We start from the raw sequence: 21,913 nt of genomic DNA, 5'->3' as shown, positions 1-21,913 counted from the left end.
TTGGGGGAAAACACAATTCCACCTTCCCAAGGGAAGCATTCTCCACTGGAACTGCTGTCCTGGAGGCTCCAGGCCCTGCCACAGGCACAGGGCAGGAAGGAACTGAACACCCTGGAGTTTTCCTGCCCCAAATTCCAGAGCCTTTGCCCAGCAGTGCAGAACAACAGAGAAGCAGCAGCAGGGGAGGACATTCCTGACCAAATGCCAGCAATTTACTTCCATGTTTATCTGCAATTTGTATCAGAGTCCAGCTAAAGCACCAGGAATGCAGGCCCTGGGTGCTGGATCAGTCCTAGTGTGGATCTGTGTCCGTCTGTCCCAGCCCCGGGGCTGGGTGGGGGTGAGAACCCCCAGCATGGAATCACTTCCTCTTCATGTTCTGCAGGTGAGGTGCAGACACTTTCACCTTCCCGGGAATATTTCTTGACAAATCCGTGTCCTAGGAAACATGAAAGAGGAGAAAGTGACCACAGCAGGAAGGCATTTCCAAAGCCCTTCCTTGGCCTGGAGCACGGGTGTGATCCCTTTCCTTGGCTCTGGTGAGCACCTGGTTGGGGGAGAGGGGCACAGGACACCTCCAACTTCAACTCCCAGTGCAAGCACCTGCCCCTGCCCCAGCAATTCCCACTCCCAGACCCAGAGGGTTTCTTGGAAGATGCTGCTTTTGTCAGACGAGTGACAATGCAGGAACAAAAGGCCCAGTGCTACCACTGAGGCTCAGGTTCTGATGGTTCTTCCCAGCCTAAGCAGTACAGGAAAAGCTGGGAAGTGTCCCTGGCCAGGTTGGATGGGGCTTGGAGCAACCTAGGATAGTGGAAGGTGTCCCTGCCCATGGAATGGGGTTTTTAAGATCCTTTCCACCCCAAACCATTGCTGGACTCTTCAGACCTTCCCCAGCAGAGTTGACAAACAGCACTGCTAACAAAAAAAACCAGCAGGACACTCCATTTCTGGCAGCATTTCCCCCCAAAATGGCACTTGTGGACATTCTGCTGCTGCTGCTGCTTTGTACAAGAAAAACTGCAGCGAAAGCCTCACCTTCACGCTGCGGAACAGGTCCTTTTCTCGTGCACTGGCTTCTTTGGACTGCATAAAATTGTGCAAAGCAATCTTGGCAGCTGGAAAAAACACAGGGAAGAGTGAAACAGCTTGGAAAAGCAGGCTGGCTTCAGCAGGCAGAGCACAGGAAAGGATTCAGGGCTCTCAGACCATACCTTTGCCCTTCTTCTGCGTGCCTGGAGTGAGCTTGACTTTATACCTGCCCAAAGGAGAGGTTTCTGTAAATAAAACAAACTCTCACCACATCCCCTCCAGGGAAGGTGCTGCCACTCACTTGTAGTTGGTCATGGCCGTGTAGGGAGCACAGATGGGGACAGCAAAGAGCAGGATGTCCTCGGGGTGGGGCTGCCCAGTCAGGGAGTCCAGCAGGGCCTCGCTGTCCTGGGGGACAAAGAGCTCCACTGGACCCAGGCCCTGTGCTCAGCCCTCCCTGCGGAGTCACAGGGCAGGAGGTGGGAATAGGTGGCCTTTAAGGTCCCTTCCAACCCAAACCATTCCATGGCTCCATGATCACTTCACTGGCAAGGAATTGCCAAGCCAGGATTTGTGACTGATCCTCTCTGATCACTAAAATCACACCCTTTGCTGGATCTTATTCTGGGCCCCCCAATGGAGTTCCAGGGTCACCCAAAGCTTCCCCCAGCAGACACCGTTATCCTCCTCCACTAAGGAATTTAAAGGAATTCACTTATTCCCAGCCTTGGGCAACACCCAGAGCCTGTAATTACAGAAACATTTGAAGCAATTTTATATGTAAATAAACTTTCTGAACTAAAGAACAGCCTGCACTGCTCATTGTGTCATCCTCCAGCCCAGAGCCACCAAGGCAAAAACCAGGGGCAAACATCCATGGAGCCAGCTCTGGGTTTATGGAGGATGTGGAGATGAGCAGGGCAGGAAGAAAAGGAGGTTAATCATTAAAAATACAATTAAGGTGTGTCCAAATTCCTGGAGGGCTCCCACATGTCCCAGTCCCAGCAGGAACACAGCCCCCAGCTCAGCACTTACAGAACTGAGCATTTACCTCCAGTCCTGGCTGCTCCTGGTCCTGCTCCTCCTGCACACACAAACAGAGGACACATCAGGGCTTCAGAAACCACAGAGCTGCTTCTTCCTCCCCCGTCCCCAATGAATTCTTTAATCAGCAGGCCCCAGAAAGCCCCATGCTCCCTGCAAAGAGAACTGAACTCGTTCCACAGCCAAGCTAAGAGCAGCACTTTGCCGTGGGTGGGAGGGTGGAGTGTTTCTTCCCAAGCTCTGATTTGCCTGGCACACGCCAAGCTGGGAGGAGGGAGATGGGGCTCAGAGATACCAAATCCCAACAACAGGGCTGGGAGCTCGGTTACAGCTCAGCTGAGGGGGAGGTGTTGGATGAACGGGATCCTCGGGACTGCTCCGAGCCCCAGTTCTGGCTGTGCTGGGAGCAGGATGAGCACATGGATTGCTGCAGGGCTTTGGGCTGCTCTGGGAATCCAGTGGGCTCCCTGAGCCCTGGCAACAGGCACAGAGCTCTCCACAGTGCTCAAAATCCATGGGGAGCTGCTCAGCCTTCTGGGTGGAAAAGCTACACAGAGCCAGGAGAGCCCCAGCAAGGGACAGACATGGACAGGGGAGGAGAGGAGAGAGGTGCTCACCTTCCCCTCCTGCTCCTCACCTTCTCATCCTATTCCTCATCTTCCCATCCTCCTGCTCCACCTTCCCATCCCACTCCTCACCTTCTCCTCCTGCAGCTCATCCAGGGCTGGCTCCTGTGCCTCGTGCAGCAGGATTCCTGCTGGGAGGGTCTCCTTGCCCCCTCCAGCTGCACGACGGGGGGCTTTGGTTTTCTGCTGTTGCTTCTTTGCTGCCTCTTCTTTTGTCTTCCCCTTCTTCCCTTTTTTCCCTTTGTCCTCCTTGGTGGAGCCTGCAGACTGTGGTGACACAGCTGGTCAGGGCTGGTGACCGGAGCCACCACACCCCTGGGAAGGCTCAACTCCACCCCTCACCCCCAGCAGCTTCATGATGAGCTCCCGATCCTCCTCATCCTGGTCCCTGTACTTCTCCTTCATCTTCTTCATTTTACTCTGCAGGAGGAAACACCAACAGCTTCAGAAATGACGACTTTTAGCAGAGTTTTGCATCCACAGCTGCTGACCCCACATGCACTTTCCTTCCCAGTATCCCAAACTCTTTCAGAGCAGTTCACCACTAACCAAGGGACTGGTCCCAGTGAGCTCCGTGCTAACCCCCACCACCATCATCCTGAAACCACTCAAAGCACCACCACGAGCCTAAAACCAGCAGGCAGCCACGGATGTCCGGGAAATCTGGGATTTCTGTCCACACTTCCATGCCAACAGCTCAGCCCAGGGTCTCCCTGGTCCCTGCCCACCTTCTGGCCCCGCTTGATGGGCTGAGGGGCTGGAGCAGCCTTGTGGCTGTTGGCAGCAGCCGGAGGTTGGGTCTCTGTCTCTGTCTCCTTCTGCTTCTCCTCAGGCAGCTCCGAGTTCTCAGAGTTGTTCTGCTGCTTTTTTTTCTTCATTTCTCTAAGGAGAACAACCACAACACCCTGCTTTGTTGTGACAGGAGAGGCTGCTGCTCTCCTGACAGCATTCCCACCCTGCTTCCCTGCCACAGGGATCCAGAGAACACTGGAAACAACCCCTTCTCAGAAAAACCTCTTCAGCCCACGGTACACAAGAAACTGTTCCCAGCCAGCATTCCCAAAGGACAGGAGCAGGATCCCACCCTGGAAATGCAGGATGGACAATGGGCATGGATCAGCCCAGGCTGGGAGTGGGTACAGATGTGCCTGTGCCCAGGACCTAGGCAGGGAATGGGGCATTTGCCTCGGGAAGCTGTGGCTGCCCCTGGATCCCTGGAAGTGCCCAAGGCCAGGTTGGACATTGGGGCTTGGAGCAGCCTGGGACAGTGGAAGGTGTCCCTGCCCATGGCAGGGGGTGGGATGGGATGGGATTTAAGCTCCCTTCCAAGCCAAACCATCCTGGAATTCTGGGATTCCCTGGAACACCCACTGGCTCTCACCTCCTCTCCTTGGCAGAGAGATGCCTCCGGCCCTGGGCCCTGCTGTCACTCTGGGGAGGGAAAGGCAGTTCAGAGCAGAGCTTGCCCAGCAGCTCCCACTGCTCTGAGCCACCCACTGGAGCTGGGGCCTTACCAAGTTGGGCTCTTCCTCTTTGGGGATGATTTTCTGCAGGGATCTGTGGGGAGATGGAACAGGAGCTCATCAGCAGATGCAGGGCAGCTCACCATGGACACACCAACCACAGCCCAAACCCGGGCAGCTTGGCTGTAACACTTTCAGCTTTCTAGTGCTTGGCAATCCCACTTTGGTGACTGGAAAGGGCAGGAATCCTGGGATTCACCTTACCAAACATGCCTTAGCTCTCTGCCAGCTCCTCTCACGCACACCAAGCACCAAACACAGCCTGGGCACCGAGGGAGCCCCGATGTGCAGCTGCCCAGGCACACAGCCCCATGTGCACTCACTCCATGCCTCCTCTGTGCACCCCCCAAGGAATCCCAGGGACAACAGGGAGATGAGCTCAGCCCACAGCCTCACACAGAGCAGCTGCTCTGCACCAGCTTGGCACAGCAGAGGCAGCTCAGGGCTCGGTGTCTCAGGTGTGAGCAGCCCTGAAAGGAAAATGAGGCAGCATTCCCACTGCTGAGCATGGAAAGAAGGGCTGGCAGCTCATCCCAGCCTTGTCCTGGCAGTGTTTTAGAGACCCTCAGGTGCCCCCAGCTGCTGCTTCTCTCACCTCTGGGACTGAAGGTGTGACAGGTCGATTGTGGTGTCTGGGTAATTCACCTCTTCCTCCTTCTCTTCCCTCTTTGGCTCTGGATGTTCCTCCTCAGATTCTCCCTCGTCCTCCTCGGAGTCAGCCTCTGGAGCAGGAGTGTTCCCTCCTCCCTGCTCCAGCTCAGCAACGCCCTCCTCACGGCCACTCTCAGCTGTGGCCTCCTCACCCTCTGGAGCTTCCTCACCCTCAGCTTTATCCTCCTCACTGCTGCTGTCTCCTCCATCTGGGGCACACAGGGCAGGAAAACACAGAAACAACCAAACTGATCCATCATGGAATCCCAGAATGGTTTTGGTTGGAAGGGAACTTAAAGCCCATCTCACTCCACCCCCTGCCATGGGCAGGGACACCTTCCACTGTCCCAGGTGGCTCCAAGCCCCATCCAACCTGGCCTTGGGCACTGCCAGGGATCCAGGGGCAGCCACAGCTGCTCTGGGCACCCTGTGCCAGGGCCTGCCCACCCTCCAGCCAGGAATTCCTTCCCAATATCCCATCCATCCCTTCCCTCTGGCACTGTGAAACCATTCCCCCTTGTCCTATCAGTGATCCAAAATCTGGGATCACCCAGACCCTGAAGGATCCCCCCAGCAGCACCCACAGCACCCAGTCCCTCCCACTGTACCTAAAAGCTCCACTTCCTCAGCCACCAGCTCACTGGCACTGCTGGAAACCGTGTCCAGGTCCTCATCCTGCACTTTGACCTTCCTCTCTTCCCGGTGTCTCCAGACACAGCTTTCATCCACCTAAAAAAGAGCAGCCTCTGTGTCAGGCCTGGTGATGTTCACAGAACACCTCGCTCAGCTGTTTCTTCCCTTTTTAACACTTTCTTCCATCAAAAAGCAAGAAAATGAAACCAGCTCATTTAAACCTGAGTGTGCCAACATCAAAAGTCAGGGTGACACACAGAGCTGCACTCCCAGATTCCCTGAACAAGCCCATGCTCCAAACAGAGCTGGGATAACAACCTGGGAGAGGCAGGAATGTCCAGAGTCTGTCTGAAATGCAGATAGTGCACACTGGGCTAAGATGGAAATGAAAGCAGAGTCATTATCAGCAAGAAGCCTTTTATGGGATTTGTCCCAGTGGGAAAAGAAGTAATGGGGAATACACTGATAAGCAAGATACAGAAAATAAGCCTCCTGCAGCTCAAAGCAAATTACAAAAGTCATCAGGAGCTGCACAGAACAGCTGTACCTTAAACAAGAAGCTGAAGCCCATCATCAGATAGGAAGGTGGAAGGAAATTCTTTTTCCCTGGAAAACAAAGGCAGAGTCTCATGAGGAGGTTTAGCAGCCACGCTGCAGGATGTACTCCCAAAATTCATTTTTATTACAGGCTCTAGGCTACCCAAAAATTACACTGGGGCTTATATTATCTCTGAGATGAGAACAGGAGAGCTCAGAAGCAGCTGAGTTAATGAACTTCTGCCCAGGGCTCAACTCAAAATGCTGCTGCAGCTGCCTGATACTCAGTCTAAGCCATTCCCAACAGACTTCTGGGTTAAGAGTGGGATCTGCTGGCTGTTCATAGGGAGGGAGGGGGTGGCTGCCACTGCAGGAGAGCCCAGCACCTTTGGGAAAACATCCCATTCCCACTGTTCCTTTGTGCCTCACCTCGGATCATGAAGCTCCCAGTAGTGAGATATTCTCCCGTGGGGGCAGTTTTAGAAACCTAAAAGAAAATCATGATAAACTGTAAAAAAATCCCTGTGACAGAAGGGCAGCATCAGGTAATAACAGCACCAGGAGAAACATTGGTTCAATGAGAGTTGAACTCCTGGGAACAGCTCTGCAGGACTCCACATCCAAGGGGTTCTTCCTCTCCCTTGCAGGGAATTTTCCTAAGGAACGTTTCCATCCAATCACACCCCACCAGCACTGTGTTTTAGGAGTCCTGGGTGAGTAACTCAGGAAACAAACCCAGGATATATCCAGGAGTACTCAGGGAATAAAACCACCACGACTTTGGTGCGATCTCCACAGTCTCCCACACGAGTTTGACCCACACCCATCAGCTCCTGTCTGTGGCCACATCCCAGTTCCCTGGGGTGCTGTGGCTGGACAGCTCCTGCCTGGGTGTGCTCACCTGGCTGTGGGTGACCCACCAGGCGCTGGTGACCACGCGGGCGTCCCAGGCAGCGCTGTAGCACAGGGCCATGGTCCCGGCCTCCGTCAGCGTCCGCGGCGGGATGGGCTCACCTGGGAACACCCAGCACACCACGATCCAGTAAATCCTGCCCTGCCCTAACCCAGCCTGGGAGCTTCCCAGGAAGGACTGGTTGGTATCCCAAGGAAAGGCACTGCCAGCTCCCGTCCCCAGGGTCCCACGGGTACCTGAGGGGTTCTTGATCACGCAGCTGGTGGCTCCGTGCAGATCCGCGTGCACGTAGATGTCCCCTGGGAAACAGGAGACTCCAGTCAGATCCACGGATCCCTGGAGCCAGGGAAGTCTCTAACATTAGTTGCAAATGGCTGGTCTGGCTCAAGGAGCAGGATGGGGACACAGAAGCCTTTTAGTCCATCCTTGTCCCAGGGAGAATCAGCTCCTCTGCTCCTGAGGGGAGCCCATCCAACCTGTTCTCACCCCATGGCACCACAGGGACTCCCATCCCAAAATTCCCTTTGATCCAAGGCCCAACTCAAGAACAAAGCAGAGAGACCTTCCCATGTCACTGCTGGACATTCCCAAAACTGGGAAAGAGGAGGGAAACCCACACATCCCCTCCATGGACCCACCTGGTTTGAGGTAGCGCTTCACGATCAGCTCGTTCTGCTGCTGATCCCTGCCAGCAATGACCAGGTAATTCTCAGAGCTGATGAACCACAGGAACTTCTCAAACCTGCCAAATTCCAGCAAATCCACGGTGTGAGAAACACCTGGAACTAACAGGACATTGCACAGGTGGCTTTTGATACCAAACTCAGATTATCCATCTCAGCATCTGCAATTTATGACACTACAAATAGTTTCACTTCCATCCATAGGCCTGGGCCATAAAAACAAGGCACGGGACAGCTACAGCATCACTGGCAGTGAGATTGTGAGATGAAACAAGAAGCACCATCACCACAGTCCTCCTATTGATTTCTATTTTAATAATTCAATTATTAGGTGATTAAAAGCTTTGGGGTTTTGTTTCATTTGTTGGTTGTTTTTTTAAATCACAGAAGCCCCAAATGTTTTGGGTTGGAAGAAACCTTAAAGCTCATCCAGTCCCACTGGACCACACCCTTCCACTGTCCCAGGTTGCTCCAAGCCCCACCCAGCCTGGCCTTGGACACTTGCAGGGATGGGGCAGGCACAGCTTCTTTGGGTTATTATCCCTGGGAACCATTCTGGGATTCTCTGACTTTAGGCAGCAGCTGTAGGGAGACTCAATGCAAAGTGCAGTGCTCAGAAATCCTAAATAGCTCCACTTCTAAGCCAGTGAAGATCCCTCCTGACACGGGACATGAGAGAAGGACGAGGGAGCTGTACTTGCCAATAGACCTTTCTGGCTTTCTGGATGGTGGTGACTGTCTGAACTTCCCTCAGGGTTTGCTTCGTCTTCTTCTCAGCTGATTTAAAAGCCTGTTTGGACAGAAAGCACCAGCACCATCCAGCAGGAATCACAAAATTCCCGAGTGAACACGGGGAAAGTTGGTAGGAAATGGCTCTGGACTTTATCACAGTGCAGGCTCCACCCAGCCCTGCTCCTGTCAGACAGCTGCCCCTAAAACTCCACCCCAGAGAGCTGCTCCCCAAAATGATCAGCTCTTGGATTGGAAGGATTTCCATTGATTGTCCACTCTAAGTCCTGGTCTGTCAGTATCTCCACCTGTTCTGAGTATTCCCAATGCTGCTGGTGGAAAAGGAGGATACATCAGGGATCTGCAATCCTCCACTGAGCTCAAAATGTCAGGAATAGAACAACCCTGGCTGGTTGTTTTTCCCTTTCACATCTCATTAGGGCTGCTCAGACCAGGTCAGGATTTTCCACTCAGCAGTGGCAGGGATTTCCCTTTTAAATATCTTCTCAAATCCAAGGGAAAAAAAAAAATACCTTTTCTGCAGCTTCCACTGTCTTCTGAGTTTTCTTGGCTGCGTGTCTTTTGTGATCGTAGTACCTGTGAAACACAAGTGTTTGTCCCTGAAATCCCAGCAGATCCACTCCTTCATCCTTATCCCACTTATCCCAGGCCTCTGCATTTTGTTCCATGTGCAGAATTTGACTCAATTAATTAAAAAATCCAATCAGTGTGACAGCCACAGACCAGCTGCCCTGCACCAGTGGGTCTGGACCAGGGAAATTCCCATCCCAGAGCTCAGGGCAAGCTGCCATTTCCATTTTTAACTCTTATTTTTAACAAGATATCCCAAAGCCCTTCCTCCTGCAATATTATCACCAACAACTGCAAACACAGAGAAATTTCTACTACAAAAACACATATTATCTAAAAAAATCTTACTTTTTGGCATTGGCATAGGCAGACAGATTGAGATCAACATCAACCAACGAGGGTTTGTTCTTCTGAGGTTTCTTCAACTGTTTCGTTTTGTTCTTTTTCTTTTTTCCCTTTGGTTCTTCTGTTTCTTCTTTCTCTGCATCAGCATCATCCTCCTCCTCTTCCTCTTCAGATAACACATATGGGTTCCTAAAAACACATGGCATTAGATGATTGAGATAAGAGAACTGGTTAATTTTTAATCCTTGGTGCAGTGTGCTCTTAATTTAATTCTCTCAGAAGTTTGGAAAGGGTCCAAGGAGCCTCTAAACCCTTCTCACTGTGCAGACACAGGAAGGCCCCTCATTCCAGCCCATTTATGTCTTGGAGTCAGCCAAAATTTGGAGGAAAAAAGAAAACAAGAGCAGAAGATAAAGAGCCCGATTTTTCCAATCCAAGGAACCAACCAAAACCAAGTTTATTCTGTACATTTCTGAAAGTGAGGTAACTAAAACCTCATGGATTAACTTTGCCACGTCCCAGCTTTCACACCAAAACTTCTGGCTATAAGAAAGATATTTGGGGTTTTTTTTTTTTTAATCTCTAAGCTCCTGATCCAGGGTGAGATGAGGTTTTTGCAGCCACTGGGCAGTGCACTCACCTCAGCAGCATGGTGATGTGGTTTGTCTGCAGCTTTAACTCTTTGATTGCCGTGGCCACGGGGTCCCCTTGGGCCTGGGCCTCTTTGACAATGGCCCCAATCTCAGTCCAGTCGATCTGGTTGGCCAAGGCACTTCTGACCACCTGGATGGCCCTGTCCACCACCTCCAGGTTCATCTCTATCAGCTCTCCTTTCAGCTTATCAGCTTCCTTAGGGAAAGGAGAAGGTTGGAGCCATTGGAGCTAAACACCTGCTCAGCAATAGTTCTGAATAAATGGAAGTAGTGGAGAAGAAATCCAAGATTGGATTGAAGTGGAATCTTGGAATCCAAGACTGGATTGAAGTGGAGGCCCAGGATAACATCCAGCTCCAGTCCTGCCAATCCCTGAAGTGTTCCAGGCCAGGTTGGAGCTACCTGGGATAGTGGCAGGTGTCCCTGCCCATGGAGCTGCATGGGATTGAAGCTCCCTCCCAACCAAACCATCCCATGGTTCTGTGATTATGCATCTTGTTAATTAAAACCCCAGATCTGTCTTACCTGAGCCTGCTGGAGAGCTTCCAGTCTGTGCTCATGGTCCCTGCGGACATTCTCAAGTTTCTTCAGTGCTTGTTTTTCCTTTCAAAAACAAGATGGCAAAAAACCAAAATATAAACATAGACATAAATATAAATATAGACATAGATATGAATATAGACATAAATGTAAATATAAATATAAATGTAAATATAAATGGCATCAGGTAATCACTGCCAGAAGCAAGTGAAGCCTCAGGAAATCCAGGAGCCATCCCAGCTGCCCCAGTCCTGGATCAGGACATACCTGCTGCAAGGCCTTCAGATCAATCTTCTGCCCCTCCAGCTTGGAGTAGAACTCATCTGTTGCCTGCAAGAGAGAATCAGGTTGGAGAATCTCCAGGCTGGTCTGACAGAGCAGGCAGAGCAGGGTCCCTGCAGAGAAGTGGCTGCAAAGCACTAAAAGAGGTGAGAGAGGCTGAAACAACCTCCAGGAGCTTTCTCCATTTCCCTTCCCGTGGGATGAATTCAGCAAGACACTCAGGGCTGTGTCTCACTGCAAACACACAGGTAAATAAGTGGCCAAACTATGGCCCATCATTTTTGCTAAGAAATGATGCAAAAGAAGCTGCTTTGGTTCAGATTAAATGGTTGCACAGACAGATCTGTCTGCCCCGAATTCCTGATGCTCCACTGGGTCAGTTAAAAACCCACAAAGACCCAGAATGCCTAAAAACAGCTCCTGGTGTTCCAGCTGTGCTTAAAGCACAAGATGAGGAAGGTTTGAGGCTGTTTAGATCATCAGAGGGACTGGGGACAAGGATGGAGGGACAGGACACAGGGAATGGCTTCCCACTGCCAGAGGGCAGGGATGGATGGGAGATTGGAAGGAATTCCTGGTTGTGAGGATGAAGAGGCCCTGGCACAGGGTGCCCAGAGCAGCTGTGGCTGCCCCTGGATCCCTGGCAGTGCCCAAGGCCAGGCTGGACATTGGGGCTGGGAGCCACCTGGGACAGTGGGAGGTGTCCCTGCTCATGGCAGGGGAGGCACTGGATGATCTTTGAGTCCCTTCCAGCCCAAACCACTCTGGGATTCTGTGATCAGTGAAGGAGATGACAGGAGTTCAGGCAGGAAGCAGGGCAGGAACATGAAATGGGAATTCTGGAGATCAAGGTCGGGAACAAGAGGCAATTAATGATTCCAGATGTTAACGAGTGGAGGACCAGGAAGGACAACACCCAAGGAAACACCAAATCAGGGGCCTGAGGCTTTCAGAGCAGTAACAGGAAAAGTGTAAATGTGATGTCTGTCACAACTGTTTACTCCAGAGACAACTGAGATTCCAGCTCTCCAGAACAAAGCATTTGGGATGCTCTGGCTGGAAACATCCACCTCCCTCACAGGTTCCACACTCAGCTCCAGGATCTGAGCTCAGGACACAGCACTGCCCAGCTGCAGCCTGAAGGCCCAGCTGGAGCTGGCCTTTTCTCATCAAACATTTATCCATAAAATCAATCATCCCTTCCAAGGTCTCTGCTTTCATTAACAACCTCTGCACTACGTTTTAATTACTCTTTGTAGCAGCAGTCAATTAAAGCACTTAAGTACAGCATCAGCAAAAGCACTGTACCTTATTGAATGAGTCAAATTCCAAGTAGGGACATTTTGAATGTTGAGAAAACAAGAAAGGATGAAATTCCTCATATCTGTAAAATACACATTTGATATTATCACCTGAAAACTAATTTCTGTGATGCAGACTAGCAGGAAAAAAAAGGGAAGAAATACTTCAAATATTTACGTGTAGATATCTTCTGCTGCTTTATCTGGTTCCAGGCTTGGCTTTTTCTCCTTTTTCTGGATAACATAACCCTGAAAAGATACAAAAATATCATTTTTGTATCAAAAAGATACCGAAAGTTAGGTGTAATCAGCATGAGACAGCAAATAATTCCAGCAGGGAACCTTGTGCCTGAGTAAATCCCTGCCCCTGGCAAGGGGGATTTACTGGCTTGTCTTGACTCCAATTTCTTCTGGAAAAAGAAGTGAACTTCTTCCAACCCTCAGGATTACCCCATAAATGCAGAGTTTATGTGCAGAATTTATTACAGAATTTATTACTGTATTATTACAGTGATAAAGTAAATCGTTACTTTATTATTATTTATTAAAGCCCAAGTGCAAATCTCCCAGGATTTACACAACCTGCCTGTGCATTATTTAATTGCTGCCCACCCCCCGTGGAAAGAAGCAATTTTTATTCCACATCACCACCTGACACCCAGGAATAAAATCCACGGCTGGGAACACCAGGAATTGCACATCCTGAGGAATTCCTGCTTGCCAGTTGAACTCTGCAATCCCAAATAACTGATAACCCTCCCCAGACTCACCTTTCCACTGAAGTTGTCAGTGAGGGCCATGTATTCTTCTGCTTTCTCTAGAGCTGAAAGAACTTTTTCAAGGTTTTCTAAAGAGAAAAATAAACCAGCAGAAATATTTCATCCCTGGTGCTTCACTCCAGCAATTATTGCTCATTTTAAACAGGAGTCTCAGCATTTGGTTTACACCTGGGAAATTTTTAATATCAAAATCTATTTAGGTGCTTTTAGGACATAATTATTCAAGTTTCAGGGGGAAAAAAAAGACCACACAAATACCAGCACTTTATAAAATTAAAGCTGCAGAGGCAAAGCATAAAGCAGAAGCTGTGAGAAGTTATTTTTTTCAGCACCATAATCCAGTAGGAAGGAAAAAATCCTCTAGATTTATGGTAAATATAAAGCACACAAGGAAAATAAGATGCAGGAAAATATTTTCTGATTTTATTACCCAAATCTTTGATTTCCCAATAAATGTAAAGCTGCCACTGTACCAAATCCCCAATGTTTGCTACAAATAAAGACTTTGATGTTAATTCTCCTTGTCAAACATCCTTTGTACAACCAGAACTCAACTCATGGGTGAGGTGGTGTTTAATGATAAAACCATTCATAATAATGTATATAATGTATAAAACCTGATGTTCTACCTCCAATTCATGCACAAATCAAGACTTTTAATGTAAATAAGGCTGGTCCTCAAGCTAAAAACATTTAAAAATAAAACCACATGGTCAGAATTATAGTTTTACTCACCTCTCTGGAAAAAAAATAAAACCCACTACACAGACATAAAAATCCCCATAGTTGTGGCCCAGCCTTTAAAATATTCTACCTTTATTTTCCAGATGTTGATCTATTTTGACAGCTCCAGAAAATCCAGCTTCTATAAGGCAGTGCTCGATGAGAGTGGCCCCATAAGCTGTTAAAAAAAAAGAAAAGAAAGAATGGATTATCTCTAGAAAATATTCACAATTTGCATTTAGAAAAAAAACTGGACACAAGAGTGTGAGAAGAGTGAGAAGTACCAAAAATCAGGGAAAGGGCAGGAAGGATGGGTGGATTTCATGGGTGGATGAGGAGGAGGAGGTGAGAAACAGCCAAATTCCCACCAAGAGAAAAACGGTGGGGATTTTAGAGCAGAGCAGCTGTGCCTGGTAATTGGATCAGTAACACCATGGTGAGGCCAAGGTTTCCTACGTGATGGGATCAGAAATACCAAATTCCAGCATGGATACAGCAAAACTGGGAGCAGTGGAGGACAATAATTAGCCATTATACAGTGTTATACAGTAATATTATTATTATTATATAATAATAGCAATTATTTAGCAGACCAGGGTAGAGAAAGAGAGGGAAAACTGGTGAAAAAGAGAATGAAGAGATGGGGAAAGTAACACTTAGGTGTGATTTGAGCTGTTCAGGGAATTCTCTGCTTTGTCAGCATTGCCAGGTCAGGAGGAAAACCAATTTTGTTCTGACCACCTCACACAAGACAGATTTGGTTCTGTGCTCAGGAAAACCTTTACACTTACAGCTCCTGTTTGGTACCAGGATGGTGCAAAGTGCCCCAAACCAGAGCTCCACCAGAGCCACTCCCAGCTCCCATCCCTGCAGCACCGTGGGCAGGCTCAGCTCTGTGCAGTGGGCTTGGAAACAATAAATGTCTGTTTCCCAAGGCAACCTGGGCTTGTGGAAGGTGTCCCTGCCCAAGGCAGGGGGTGGAATGAGATGAGCTTTAAGGTCCCTTCCAACCCAAGCCACTCCAGGGTGCTATGGTAAGTTATTCATATTTTCCAGCATGACATAACACACATTGATTGACCCCATTTCATCTTCTAACAAAGCCCAGTTACTTACGAAGGAGTGGGTTGAGAACCCTCTTCAGCTGTTCCCCTTTGGGTGCATTTGATATGATTTCAGTTAACCTGCAGGGGACAAGGGAGAGTTGCAATTCCAAAGAACAATGTGTTTTACAACAACAAAACAACACTGCACTGCTTAGAAACTACAAAACATTCCCAGCCTTAAAAAAAGAAACTAAAAGCGGCCTGTAATACGTGAGGAACTACCCAAAGCTTTTCACAGCTCCAAGGAATTTGGGTTTATCCCGATAAACAACACCATTTAAGAGCTCTGAAACTGAAATTACCTGTCCAAAGTTGGCAGAGGCACAGCAGCTTTTGCACTGTCCACCGGGTACCGCTCCCGCACGGCAAACCTGACGTCGTCCGCCTCGTCCGTGCGGAACCTCAGGATGTTCAGGATGATGTACTCGTGGTCAGTGAGGACAACGTTCCCCTGGGAGCACAGGGACCCTCAGTGAGGCCAGCCTGGTGTCCCTGCCTCGGGGGACACTGCTGGAGCCCTCGCTCACCCTGTCATAGAGCTCCACGATCAGGTGATAGGCGGCCTCGTCGCTGCCGAACTGCAGGTCCACGATGCGGTCGATCCCCAGCTGGCTCACGCTCACCAACCTCCGCGTCTTCAAGTGCTTCCGGCACTGCCAGGGGTGGGAAAAATGTCTGGGACATGCTGGAAACATCTGGGAATGGCTCGGCTGTGGAGCCCTCACGTGGCACCAACCACCTTCTATTGAATTCAAATAGCGGTAAGAACAAAAAAGTTGGTTCCCGCCACACCTTCGTTCACACCTTCATTGTTATAAATATAAATGTAATTGATCCCAATTCTTAACGTTAAGACACTTTTTCCATGCTGTTTTTTTAGCTCAAGGGAGCAGCTAGTTCAAATTCCAAGAGTTTATTTTGTAAGAACTGGGATTATCCCTGTATCCATCTCTGCTGTGGAAAGCCACCCCACAGAATCTCTGCTGAGTCATTTCTGGCTGCACCCAGAGGATAAGCAGATCCATGGGAGTCATCCCAGGCTGTATCCCTGTGGATCTACCTGTGGACCCACCTGCAGGAGCCCAGCCTAACAGACTGGAGCAAGGTCTGAACCCCCAAAACCCAGGAGACTGAACAGAGGACTCTGTACCGCAGGGTGCTGCTGCATCCAGCATCTAAAAGTTCAGACAATCCAACTGGAATGACAAGGACTTTGCTGGAGCAACATTCCAGGAGGGCTGGGAGGTCCAGAAGATATCCAGCAGCTTAGCAGTAGTTTTTATAAATTTAAATATTCACTGTTTCAGGCACTGAACATCAACAGTGTGATCCTAAGTCCACGTCCTCCCTTGTCTTCAGCCACCCGCTGGATCAGGATTCACCGGGATAATCCTTCCCTATTTTCTTGTCTCCAAGGACAGAACATGAACATTCCTTCCTGATATCCAGCCATTTTACCAAAACCCAAACTCTGGTGAGTTTACCTTCATGGCAAAGCTCGATGGCATCACGTTCTTTGGCCACTCAAACTCCGTCATGTGGATGCGTATCCCGGATTCCAGCAGCAGCGTGGCCTTGCAGTCCGGCCTGGGGGCAAAACAAAGGAGCTGGACCCCAAAATCCTTCTGGATCCCTTCCAAGTGAGGATATTCCGGGATTCCACGTGGCACAGGAGCAGCCATCCCTCACCACCCACCAGTCTGCAGGGTGCTTTCTGCAGTGTTTCACATTCCAGATCCTATTTCCTAAGAACTTTTTGAGTAAAAATTACTGCATTTTACCAAAGAACAGCAGAATTTCACTGGAAACAAGCCAGAAATTACTGCAGACAATTAACAAAATCTAGTTTTCACACAGCATTTCTAAAGAATTTTTAAATAAAGGTATTTAAAGCTCTTACTTCTGCAGGCGAATGAGATAGGTCTTGTTATCCACATCATAAACGTTGTTCACTCTCATTCCCAACAAGCTGCCAAAAGGGAAACACAGAATGCTTTGGAGAATCCAAAACACAACTGGCTGGAAAAATCCCAGTGGCAATTAAAGTACACAGAAAGGCAAGTTCTGATAAATTACCAAGTTCTGATAAATTAGCAAGTTATATGAATCACTGAGCAGTAACCAAAAGGGCAGCAAAGGAAGACTAATGGAACAAGCTGGAAGCAAAAACCACGCAGAGATGGAGAAACTGCTCTGAAGACACAGCAATTAAGAGAGGGAGAAAATTAGATGGAGAAATTTATATTAATGGAAAAAACCACAGAAAGCTGCCAGTTCCTGCCAGCCCTCTGCTTTGTGGCAGGGATGCAAAATGAACTGGTTACACCAGAGCACCTTTGTGAGCACAGGGCACCAGTAATCCCAGTATGAGCACTGAACTGGCCTGGGCGGTGTCAGTCACTCCCTTCAGAGTGGGGCTGGACACCAGGAAGGGTCAGAGCTCCACACGGGTGGGAGCAGCTTCCCAGCTGGGTGGGAGTTGTTCAGCCTGGAGAGGAGAAAGCTCTGGGGAGAGCTTCGAGCCCCTTTCAGGGCCTAAAGGGGCTCCAGGAGAGCTGGAGAGGGACTGGGGACAAGGCATGGAGGGACAGGACACAGGGAATGGCTCCCAGTGCCAGAGGGCAGGGCTGGATGGGAGATTGGGAATTCCTGGCTGGGAGGGTGGGGAGGCCCTGGAATAGAATTGCCAGAGCAGCTGTGGCTGCCCCTGGATCCCTGGCAGTGTCCAAGGCCAGGATGGACATTGGGGCTTGGAGCAGCCTGGCACAGTGGGAGGTGTCCCTGCCCTTCCAGGCAGGGCTGGAACGGGACGGGGGATGGGTGAGGGGGTTACGCAGAGCCCAGGCGGGGCAGCGCCGAGGGGCAGAGCTCTGAGAGCAGGACACGATGGAGAGGCAGAGCCCCCACAGCCCTGAGGCCACGGCGGGGCAGGGAAGCCGGGCCAGGAGCAGGGCCAGAAGAGGGAGCAGGAACAGAACAACAACCGGGCCAGGAGCAGGAGCAGGGGCAGGACCAGGACCCACGGGGCCGGGCCCCGCTCCCCGGGGCCGCACGGGCGGGGAGTGCCGGTACCTCTGCCGCAGCTCGGCGAGCACCGCGCGGATATCGACGGTGCTGAAGCGGGACTTCATGGCGCCGGTGCCGCCCGCCGAGATCCACAGGGATCCCGGCTCCCGGTCCCTCACTAATCCCGGCTCCCGGTCCCTCACTAATCCCGGCTCCCGGTCCCTCACGGCTCCCGGCGGTCCGCGGCCACCCCGCGCCTGCGCCGGCTACGGGTCGCACCCGGCGCCAATCCTCGGCGCTTCGCGACCGCGCACGGGCCGAGCCCGGCGGGGCGGTGCCGCGCGCAACCGAGAGGAGGCGCTGTGAGCGCGGGGGTTCTGAGGGGACGGGCAGCGAATGGGGCCCGGGGGTGACAGAAAAGGGTCCGAGGGTGACGAAAAGGACTCCCGGGGTGACAAAAAAGGGTCCGGGGATGACCAAAACGGGTCAGGAGGTGGCAGAAAAGGGTGTGCGTGTGACCGAAGAGCCCCGGGAGAGAGCGGCAAAAGGGGGCAAAAAGGGAGGGTGCCGTGTGTGACTGAATGGTGCCGGGCTGAGGGGGGAGCGGCAGAGGGGGTCCCGCGTCTCTCTGTGTTGAGCGGGGGAAAGGAGCCCACGCGTGTCCGTGTCGGACAGCAAAGGGATCCCGCGGGACCCCGTTGAGCAGCGTTTGTTCGCAGGTATTGTTGGAGGGTGGGATTAGTGGTGGAGATTTGTGGGCGCTGGGTGTTTTTGAGGGAGCGGTGCGGGGCGCGTTGCGTGGCGGTGGCAGGAGGAGGCGGTGTTGGCGTGGGGGCTGTTGAGGGCAAAAAGGGGGTTGTTGTTGGGGTGTTTTGTGTTTTGTGTTGTGTTTGGGGCGAAAAGGAGAGCCCGCGTGTCTCTGTGTTGCCCAGGCTACGCTGCAGTGGCTATTCACAGGCGCGATCCCGCTACTGACCGCCACGGGAGCTTTGACCTGCTCCGTCTCCGACCTGGGCCGGTTCACCCCTCCTTAGTCAACCTGGTGTCCCGCAGCTCCCCGCGGGTCACCATATTGATGGCGGCCTTAGCTTGGACGCCCGCTCGGCACAGCGCACGGCAGCCCAGAACTCCTGGGCTCAAGCGATCCGTCGGGCTCAGCCTCCCCGGCAGCTGGGACTACAGGCGCGCGCCACCGCGCCCGGCGCTGCCAGCCCGCTCCGCCGCCGAGATGCTTTGTGTGGAGCCCGCCCCGCTCCGCCCCCGGCTCGCCTCCTGCCGCTCCTGCTCCTCCTCCTGCTCCTCCTCCTGCCGCTCCTGCTCCTCCTCCTGCCGCTCCTGCTCCTCCTCCTGCTGCTGCGTATGCTGTTCCCGCTCCTCCTCCTGCCGCTCCTGCTCCTCCTCCTTCTCTTCCCTCTCCTCCTCCCCTTTCGCCGTCTCTTCCACCTTCTCTTCCTTCTCCTACTTCGCCTTCTCCTCCTCTTCTTCCTCCTTCTTCTCGTCCTCCTCTTTCTCCTTCTGATTCTCCTTCTTTGTTTCCTTCTCCTCCTCTTCTTCCTCCTTCTTCTCGTCCTTCTCTTTCTCCTTCTTATTCTCCTTCTTTGTTTCCTTCTCCTCCTCTTCCTCCTTCTTCTCGTCCTCCTCTTTCTCCTTATTCTCCTTCTTTGTTTCCTTCTCCTCTTCTTCCTCCTTCTTCTCGTCCTCCTCTTTCTCCTCCTTACTCTCCTTCTCTCTTTCCTTCTCCTCCTCTTCTTCCTCCCCCTTCTTCTTCTGCTTCTCATTCCTACCCTTTATACTTTTTCTCCCTTTTCCTCCCTTCCCCTTTCTCCTTTTCTTTCCCCCTTCCCATTCCTTCTTCCCCTCTTTCCCTTTTGTCCTTTTCCCTTTCCCTTTTCCCATTCCACTTCTTCCCCTTCTTCCCCTTTCTCCTTTTCCTTATCCCTTCCCGTTCTCCTTCCCCTCCTTCCTCCTTCCCCTCTCTCCTTTTCCTGTCCTTTTCCCCTTTGCCTCCTTCTCCTTCTTCCCCATTTTTCCTTCCCCTTCTTCCCTTATCTTTCCCTGTTCTCTTTCCCTTTACCCCTTCCCCTTCTTTTCCTTCCCCTTTCCCTCCATCCCCCTCTCACCCCCAGCACATACTCAGTTTTCCCTGCTGAGGAGGCAGTCAGGCCAAGGAAAGAGTTCCCCCTCCCCATCATCAGCACAAACCCCAGTTCCCCATTTCTTACACAATTTGGGGGTTGTTATCAGAGATTCACAGTGGGATTTAGGATCGGGGGCATCTCTCCCATGAAGGAATTTCTTTAAGAGTGGTTTTGTGTCTCCTCCCTCTCATTTTACAAGCATCTAATTTTTTCCCTCTCTTCCTTTCTCTTTCCCTGAAGAAATCCCTGTGAGATGTGGCTCCTGCTCTGCTCTCCTGGTTGGGATTCCCCCCTGTCCTGGCTGGGATTTTCCCCTATCTCCATGCTGTTCATGCCTCAGCACTGACATATCCCGAGCCCTCTCTGCCCCGTTCCCCAGGCAAAACGGAGCAGTCCTGCTCTGCCTGGGCTGTGCCACGGGGAATATCCACATGCTCCATCCCACTATGGATCAACACCTGAATTTTGACCAGCTCCAACTCAACCAGGGCCGGTTCACCCTTCCTTAGGCAACCTGGTGATCCCAGCTCCCTCAGGAGCACCATATCCACACCGAACTTCCACCAGCACAACTACTGCAGCCCAAAATCGCAACCTCAGCCTTCCCAGCACTCACATCCCATCCACAAGCCACCTGATCCAGCAGTTCGGCAGATTCCCTGACATCCATCCTGTGCGAGCTCTGCCTGGCCACACAGCGGCAGTGGGGAACTGAGGGAACGTCCTTGAGCTCCCTCTGGTTTATGTTTAAAAACGCATGGATAGACAGGAATGATTCCTGAGGAGGTTTGCGCTGCTGAAGGAGCCCAGACTCCTCATTTGGAGCCAGAGGAGGCACGTCCTGCTGCTCTGTTTTCATTTCAAGCCAAGCGAGGCGCAGCACGGAGCTCTGTCTCCAGGACAGCCCCGCACAGAGCAGATCAGGGATGTCCCACTCCCTGTTCTGGAAAACTCCTCGTAGAGCAAAGCTTCCCGATTTGCCAGTGTTTTCCTGAGAGCGCAAAGCTCAGAGCCGAGGACGCAAATGAGCTGTGACAGGAAATACCCGCCGGAGCAGGATAATGAGACGCTCCTGGGAGCTGGAATGCCTCGGTCTGGAGCGGCAGCGTTTGAGGGAGGGGTGGGAGCGACTCGCAGCCAGAAACACGATGGGAAATCCTGCAGAAAGCCGGCATTTCCCAGTTTAACAGTTACATCTGCTGCGATCCCTAAGGAAATCCCAACACACCCCACCAAAACCTGAGCACGCCTGGGTGGGCGCGGCTGGCGCGGCATCTGCAGGTGGAGCAATCCCTAGGAGTGCTTTTGCTTTTCCCTGGTGTTGTGGCTGCTCCGTGGCACAGAGAGCTGACAAAGGGGCTGGGTCCGAGGGGAAAAGATGCCAAAAGAGGCTGGGGCCAGGGGACAAAGATGCCAAAAGAGGCTGGGTCCCGCCCTGTCACCCGGGCTGTGCTCCAGGGTCTGCTCACAGGCGCGATCCCGCTACCGAGCGGCACGGGAGCTTTGACCTGCTCCGTCTCCGACCTGGGCCGGTTCACCCCTCCTTAGGCGACCTGGTGGCCCCCGGCTCCCCCAGGGCCACCATATCGATGCCGGCCTTAGCTTGGACGCCCGCTCGGCACAGCCCCCTGCAGCCCAGAACCCCCGGGCTCAGCGGTCCGCCAGCCTCAGCCTCCCCGGAGCTTGGATTACAGGCACAAGCCACCGTGCCCGGCTGCTCCCTCCGCTGCCTCCGCTCCCCATCACTCCGGGACCGGCTCCTCCGGCCTCGGGAACTCCTCAATGCTGCAGCAGCACGGTGGGAGGAGCAGCAGGCACAGGAAGCAAAATTTAGTTCTTCAAGTGAGCATCCAACACAATACTTGGGTTTAGACAGGCCAGGTTATGCTGTTGTAGGCTGAAAAATTAAGTTCGTGGTCCTGTTCTAGGATGTGCCCAGAGAGAGCTCAGGAGGATTTGCAGAATGTCTGAGAGGCAGCCTGCTCACTGCAGGTGTAACGAGCTGAATGATTCCCAGCAAAGGATATAGAAATAACAAAAACCAAAGGAAAGGAATAAAATTCAGGAGCTTCCTGCTT

The 21,913-nt window shown here is 51.7% G+C and overlaps 1 protein-coding gene across 1 annotated transcript; it reads right to left on the bottom strand.

Moving 5' to 3' along the window:
- Positions 1-190: 190 nt before the first annotated feature.
- On the bottom strand, positions 191-17,933 carry NEMF (nuclear export mediator factor). Its single transcript, XM_069018684.1, has 33 exons — positions 17,764-17,933; positions 16,592-16,660; positions 16,176-16,278; positions 15,219-15,344; positions 14,994-15,142; positions 14,702-14,769; positions 13,677-13,763; positions 12,854-12,930; positions 12,262-12,332; positions 12,091-12,166; positions 10,768-10,830; positions 10,486-10,563; positions 9,948-10,156; positions 9,311-9,496; positions 8,905-8,968; positions 8,344-8,432; positions 7,598-7,701; positions 7,196-7,258; positions 6,948-7,060; positions 6,476-6,533; positions 6,057-6,115; positions 5,485-5,605; positions 4,821-5,085; positions 4,217-4,259; positions 4,084-4,133; positions 3,431-3,584; positions 3,045-3,122; positions 2,775-2,969; positions 2,084-2,116; positions 1,334-1,440; positions 1,215-1,258; positions 1,039-1,118; positions 191-439 (listed from the first exon to the last, which is right to left on the bottom strand). Exons 1-33 carry the CDS (start codon positions 17,820-17,822, stop codon positions 362-364), a joined length of 3,219 nt encoding a protein of 1,072 aa, XP_068874785.1. The 5' UTR covers positions 17,823-17,933; the 3' UTR covers positions 191-361.
- Positions 17,934-21,913: the final 3,980 nt, after the last annotated feature.

Source organism: Aphelocoma coerulescens, chromosome 5 (genome assembly GCF_041296385.1).
Source record: "Aphelocoma coerulescens isolate FSJ_1873_10779 chromosome 5, UR_Acoe_1.0, whole genome shotgun sequence".
NCBI lineage: Eukaryota > Metazoa > Chordata > Aves > Passeriformes > Corvidae > Aphelocoma > Aphelocoma coerulescens.
The sequence above is the reverse complement of the archived record's forward strand: the minus strand, read 5'-3'. Positions and strand labels throughout refer to the sequence as shown.